The sequence below is a fragment of the Pelmatolapia mariae genome, linkage group LG7, assembly GCF_036321145.2.
Source record: "Pelmatolapia mariae isolate MD_Pm_ZW linkage group LG7, Pm_UMD_F_2, whole genome shotgun sequence".
Lineage (NCBI taxonomy): Eukaryota > Metazoa > Chordata > Actinopteri > Cichliformes > Cichlidae > Pelmatolapia > Pelmatolapia mariae.
In genome coordinates, this window is record NC_086233.1 from 4604076 (window position 1) to 4610075 (window position 6000).

At 40.7% G+C, this 6000-nt stretch overlaps 1 protein-coding gene across 1 annotated transcript; it reads right to left on the reverse strand.

Annotated features, from left to right (window-relative positions):
• Positions 1-741: 741 nt before the first annotated feature.
• LOC134631903 (olfactomedin-4-like) lies at positions 742-5640 on the reverse strand. Its single transcript, XM_063480472.1, has 7 exons — positions 5536-5640; positions 5321-5443; positions 4990-5208; positions 4154-4307; positions 2480-2707; positions 1583-1751; positions 742-1325 (listed from the first exon to the last, which is right to left on the reverse strand). The coding sequence occupies exons 1-7, from the start codon at positions 5587-5589 to the stop codon at positions 872-874; spliced, it is 1401 nt and encodes a 466-aa protein (XP_063336542.1). The 5' UTR covers positions 5590-5640; the 3' UTR covers positions 742-871.
• Positions 5641-6000: the final 360 nt, after the last annotated feature.

The window sequence follows — 6000 nt, forward strand, 5'->3', positions numbered from 1 at the left end:
CAGAACAACAGCATCCTCATTTTTCCCAGGTGTAACAAAGAACTCAGTCAACTTACTAGATGAATTTTCGTCTCGCACAGCCTTTTTATGTTTTTCTGTGTCCATGTAAACAACAAGATCTCCGGCACCTTTGTTAGACACACAAACGTTATGTGCCAGCTCTGCACACAGTGCAGTACGCCTCCCATTTATTCCGACCGGGATGGTACGAGGGAAATTTCTTTTGCAGTTTGTCTGAAAAGATGCACTTGCGCTTTGGCATCTTTTGGCATCTTTTCAGCGCGCCGCTCTGCGCTCTGTTCCGTCTGTGAACGTGGAACAACCACTTACAACACAGCAGTTCGGGGATGACGTTGCACATATGGGTCCTCTGTAGGCCTATAGGAAAACCCGGGCATTTTCATCCATCTCGAAAATCCCCCCGGACGCCCCGGACAGAACGTGAAAAGTGGACGTCCGGGAAAAAGAGGACGGTTGGTCCCCCTAGTATAATATACCAATGATGTGGATTTGCTCAAGCTTTCCAAAGCTGTCCACGTCTCTCTTTACGTCTGAGTTGCTCTTTACCCTTTTTTGTAAAGCTGATGTCAGTTAAATTCTACGCTTCCTATACAATTATTTGATCTAAAATTATACCAGCAGCTCCGTGTTGACTTTTGAAACATAGCCTGAATATAACGCTGAATAAAAACCCGCCAGAATAGAATGATTTTAATTTATTGAAGGAAAACAGTAAAAAGAAAGAGACAACAGTAAATTGGTTTAGTATGTAAATTGATAATGCATATTGTGTATAGTATGTGTCAATTTTCCACAAATTCAAAGCTTGTTTTTATTCTTTAATAACTATTATTGGAGTTAGTATGTAACTTCAGGACTGAATATCCAGTAACTCAAAGTGCACCTTGTAAGAGACCATGTAGGAGTCACAGTAGGCATGAAGCATCTGGTCCACAGGGCTGTAGTTCAGGGCTTGAATGTTAGGAGCCAACTTCTTCATGAAGATGCCAACGTTGAACCTCTCCTGTCCCGTCACGGGGTTGAAGGAGTAAAAGATCTCCTCGACCTCCGTGTTAATGTAACGTGTCGCATAGAGAATGCCGCAGGCCATGAAGGTGTTGGTCACCGCCTGCTTGTAGACTGAAGTGCGCCAGGTTTGTCCGAGCTTTGGTGGTTCACCCTCTTCCACCTTGGACAGAACCAAGTTGCCAAAGTCCTGGGTGGTGGTGTAGACCACCCAGACGCCAGATTCATCTGTTGCCAGGTCCAGGTCAGTGCATTGGTAGCATTCATCAAGGTTGCAGAAGTTACCCTTTGCATTGTACCTGATTAACAGAGGACAGAAATGAATGTTTTACACCAAAAAAATGTCATTTTTGCTTATATCTTAAGACCTGTACGTTATGGTTTCTCCTTTTTAAAAGAAAATATTTCCCATGAGAGAGTCTGCAAAATTAATATTTGTACTGAGTAAAATATGAGTAAAAAGTGTATTTACTATTCTTGTTATAAAAATAAAAACTGTATTTATTATCTTTATTACAAAATAACCATATTTAAAAACAGAGTTACGTGAATCAACCTGGTTCCTTTGGGTAGATCTAAGGTGGTAACAATTTTGGAAGTGAGGTTGAAACGACAAACAGCATCCTTGTTGTAACAGTTGTAGTACAAAGCGCCTCCATACAGAACATTATTTGGACCTTGGATGGTGTTGGTAGTTGGATTCGAGGGGTGGATCTGGACGTTACCTGAAAAATGAAGAAAAAGATTAAAACTGACAAGTCTGATTAAAAAACAAAGCTTATTACATTTTATAATATTGTGTTTTTATTATCCACAAAAAAATTATTGTGCTTTTTGGGGTACATCATTTTATGTGGCCTTCGATTATTGTATAATTTATTTTCAGCATCACAAACATTCTCTTGTGTGTCAATCCTCTGCTGAAATTAGCCTCCAACAAATTTGCAGTGTATTCCCGTCTGACTCAATCTTGCTAAAACCAGCAGTGCCTAGCAATTTAAAAAGTTTAAGGATTGACTGAATTTTCTTTAAAATTAGTTACGCCTTCAGGGTGAACCTTTAGATTTGGTGCTGAGATTGTCAAGAAGAGAGATGGATTTTGAAAGTAATGGGAAGATTTTGCATGACTCATGCTGTGCAAAAAATAAATCTACTGAGAAACTGGAGTTTACTGGAGTCACTATCTATAAGTTACTTTTAGACTGGCAGTATAGACACAGCAACGTGATGCTGTTATAGAGCCAGTTCTGCTTTTGTGCCTTTTGTGAACCAACCCACGTCCACAATTTTGGGAACCGACTCTGTAGTGTGACTAGCAGAAGTGTTTAGTTCTAGCTTACGTTTTTTTATTGGAAGCAAGTCAGTCTGCACCTTGCCTTCCGTACTGTAAATAGTTTACACTTAAATGTTCCCTAGTATGCCACAAAAATGTTAGAAAAGGACAGGTTCTTACCAGGGACGCTCACCCCAATGATGAGAGAGCTCAAGGTGGAGTAGAAACGGACGTAGTGGGCATATCTGTTGCTGGAAGTCAATATTACCCGCCAATACCAACTCTCCTTCCCTGCTTCTGGTTTGGGATCCCGACCCCAGGAACCATACTTGTATGAACCAGGATACTCTCCTGCTGTGTAGACCCTCGGTTCACTTATATTCAGAAACTGACCATAGGGACAAGTACCTGAGGATAAAATGTTAAAGGAAACAAAGCGAGAGATAGTGTTAATTTGCATGGCCGATTTCTTCCCAAATATGGCATTAGTAGTTTATTCAACAGGATTATAGTAAAGGTAAGACTACTATTTATATCTGCAAGAGTTAATGTTTGGTTGGCCCTGAAAATCTTAGAAATATGGTATCTAACCAGATTCTTACTCTGGATGGCATTACCTTGGCCTCCAGTAACACTGTGAGGAACCTTGGAGTCCTTTTTGACCAGGATATGTCCTTCAATGCACATATTAAACAAATATGTAAGACTGCTTTCTTCCATTTGCGTAACATCTCTAAAATTAGAAATATCCTGTCTCAGAGTGACGCTGAAAAACTAGTTCATGCATTTATTACTTCGATACTGGACTACTGTAATTCATTATTATCAGGAAGTCCTAAAAACTCCCTGAAAAGCCTTTAGTTAATCCAAAATGCTGCAGCAAGAGTCCTGACAGGGACTAGAAAGAGAGAGCAGATTTCTCCTGTTTTGGCTTCCCTTCATTGGCTTCCTGTTAAATCCAGAATTCTAAATCCTGCTCCTCACATACAAGGTCTTAAATAATCAGGCCCCATCTTATCTTAATGACCTTGTAGTACCATATCACCCTATTAGAGCACTTTGCTCTCGCACTGCAGGCTTACTTGTTGTTCCTAGAGTATTTAAAAGTAGAATGGGAGGCAGAGCCTTCAGTTTTCAGGCCCCTCTTCTGTGGAACCAGCTTCCAGTTTGGATTCAGGAGACAGACACTATCTCTACTTTCAAGATTAGGCTTAAAACTTTCCTTTTTGCTAAAGCATATAGTTAGGGCTGGATCAGGTGACCCTGAATCCTCCCTTACCTATGCTGCAATAGGTGTAGACTGCTGGGGGATTCCCATGATGCATTGATGTTTTCCTTTTCAGTCACCTTTTTCACACACTGTGTTAACAAACCTCTCTGCATTGAATCATATTTGTTATTATCTCCGTCTCTCTTCCACAGCATGTCTTTATCCTGTTTTCCTTCTCTCACCCCAACCAATCACAGCAGATGGCCCCGCCCCTCCCTGAGCCTGGTTCTGCCGGAGGTTTCTTCCTGTTAAAAGGGAGTTTTTCCTTCCCACTGTGGCCAAAGTGCTTGCTCATAGGGGGTCATATGATTGTTGGGTTTTTCTCTTTATGTATTATTATAGGGTCTACCTTACAATATAAAGCACCTTGAGGCGACTGTTGTTGTGATTTGGCGCTGTATAAATAAAATTGAATTTGAAATTGAATTCAATTGAAAGTGGCTTTCAGAAATGTGGACATGCTAAAGCAGCTTAAATAGCATGCTTTTTGATATGTTGGGTATCTGTGCAGGTGTGGAGATCTGCAAATGCTATGCTATAGTCAGATCACTTTGAGCTGCATAAAGGAAGCTTTTGGGGCTTACCATGTGGAGGCTCAGTGGGTTGGTTGGTGGGATGAAGTCCGTTCTTGCATTGTTCCAGGTCCCTCTTCAGGCGTTGGTTGGCTTGTTGTCTTTTCACCACTTGCATTGTGTCAAATGTCTCTAGCTCCTGCATCTCTTCTCTCAGGTTCTGAAGCTGACATCAGCAGACATCACAAATATCTGATCAAAAACTTATTTTATTTGCATGTAAAATATGGTAAGAGTTTTGAATGAGCATTTACTCAAAATACAAGCTGACACATGAAAATGGTGCATTAAGTAAGGCTGGGTTTATGGCTGACTGAAGACCTTACCATAAATAAAAATTAGACAAAGCATTTATTCTACAGGTAGAGACAATGTTTTGTGTTGAGCCTTTAATTAGGAGCAGTCTTGGAGGAAAACAAGAGCAACCACAGAGCAGTTTGTGAATTAGAGAAGGAGACTACTTTGCTATTTGAGAAGGCTGCCAGGCTCGGCACATATAGTGAAAAGGCCAAGTTGTAGCAGTACTGTGACTAAGAAGACTATAGTGTTGTTATGATGTATTTCTGTTATTGCAGAATTTATAGAATTCAGCAGCTTCAAAAACATCAATTTCAGTAACTCATTTTGAAAAGGTTCTAATGGGAATGTAAATTATTTTAGATGTGTGTCAGTCAGAGTGACCATTTTCTTTTTCTGCCAAGTTCCAGGACTTCAGAGATCAAGTGAAAAAAAGCATTCTAAGAACACAGGGTGAGATTTACGGTCAACTTTAAAACATGACTATTTTGTAAGATCGAGACTTGAAAAGCAAGTTCTTAATATAATGCCTCATCTGTTTGTGAATCTACCTGCTGAGTTGTCGTAGCAGTAACATGCTCTTGTTCCAGCCTGGTGATGTTGAGCTTATCAATCAGCTCCTTGATCTCAGTCATTTCGTTCTCTATGACGTAGAGGCTGAGAACACCATAGAGCTCTCCATCATCCTCTTTCTCCAGCATCGATACATCCTTCTCCAGTACAGGCACACGGCGATCCAAACCAAGGAGCAAACTCTCCAGCTCTATAGTCTGCAGACAGAGCAGTGGCCATAAAGTACTTAGCATGAATGCACACACACACACACACACACACACACACACACACACACACACACACACACACACACACACACACACACACCTTCTGTGGCATAAGGTTGCTGTTGCAGTGCGAAGCAGCATCTTGAACTCTTTCCAGTTTGTCATGAGGGAAAGTTTTCTCAGATTGTGCAAATTCACAGACACACTTCTCAGACAAAGATATCTGAAATTTAAAATATTAAACAAAGCAAAAAACTGTTAACATAAAGCAGTTAATGTAATTAAAATATCACAATGTCTTCTGTGTTTTCTTACCTGCTGGGTGATGGTAAACAGCACACACAGTGGAACAATCACATACAGCTTCATGTTGGATCGCTCAGCAGAACTGCATGAAAGTGTCTTAGTGTGATTTTGGCATGTGTGTGACTGCAGCAGCTAACTTGTGTACACTCCCATTAAGCTCTACTGTGAGCATGTGTTGAGTTTCACTTCCCCTCTTGTGGTTGGGATTGCAGCAACACATGAAATTTTTTACCTGATGAGGAAAAATTGAACGAGTGACAGATGGGGGTCCTGCCGCTCCATTACTGATGAAAGGGTTTGCTTCTCCAAACCCTTTGTTTGGAGAAGCATAAAAATGCATAAAACTGACTTTTTGGAAAAGGTCTGTCACCCACCAAACAGTTATTACTCATATTCCCAAAGCACCAAGATGTTAGCATCAGATCCTTTAACTTCAACATCCACCAGGAATCAGCCAGCCGCTTAGGAGTACTG

Bases quoted from the DNA above. Each gene is read 5' to 3' on its own strand.
- LOC134631903 (XM_063480472.1), bottom strand. From the start codon at position 5,589: ATGAAGCTGTATGTGATTGTTCCACTGTGTGTGCTGTTTACCATCACC. The intron at 5,209-5,320 runs GTGTGTGTGTGT...CTCTGTCTGCAG, and splicing joins GCAACCTTATGCCACAGAAG to ACTATAGAGCTGGAGAGTTT. The intron at 2,708-4,153 runs GTAAGCCCCAAA...TTTTATCCTCAG, and splicing joins ACCCACTGAGCCTCCACATG to GTACTTGTCCCTATGGTCAG.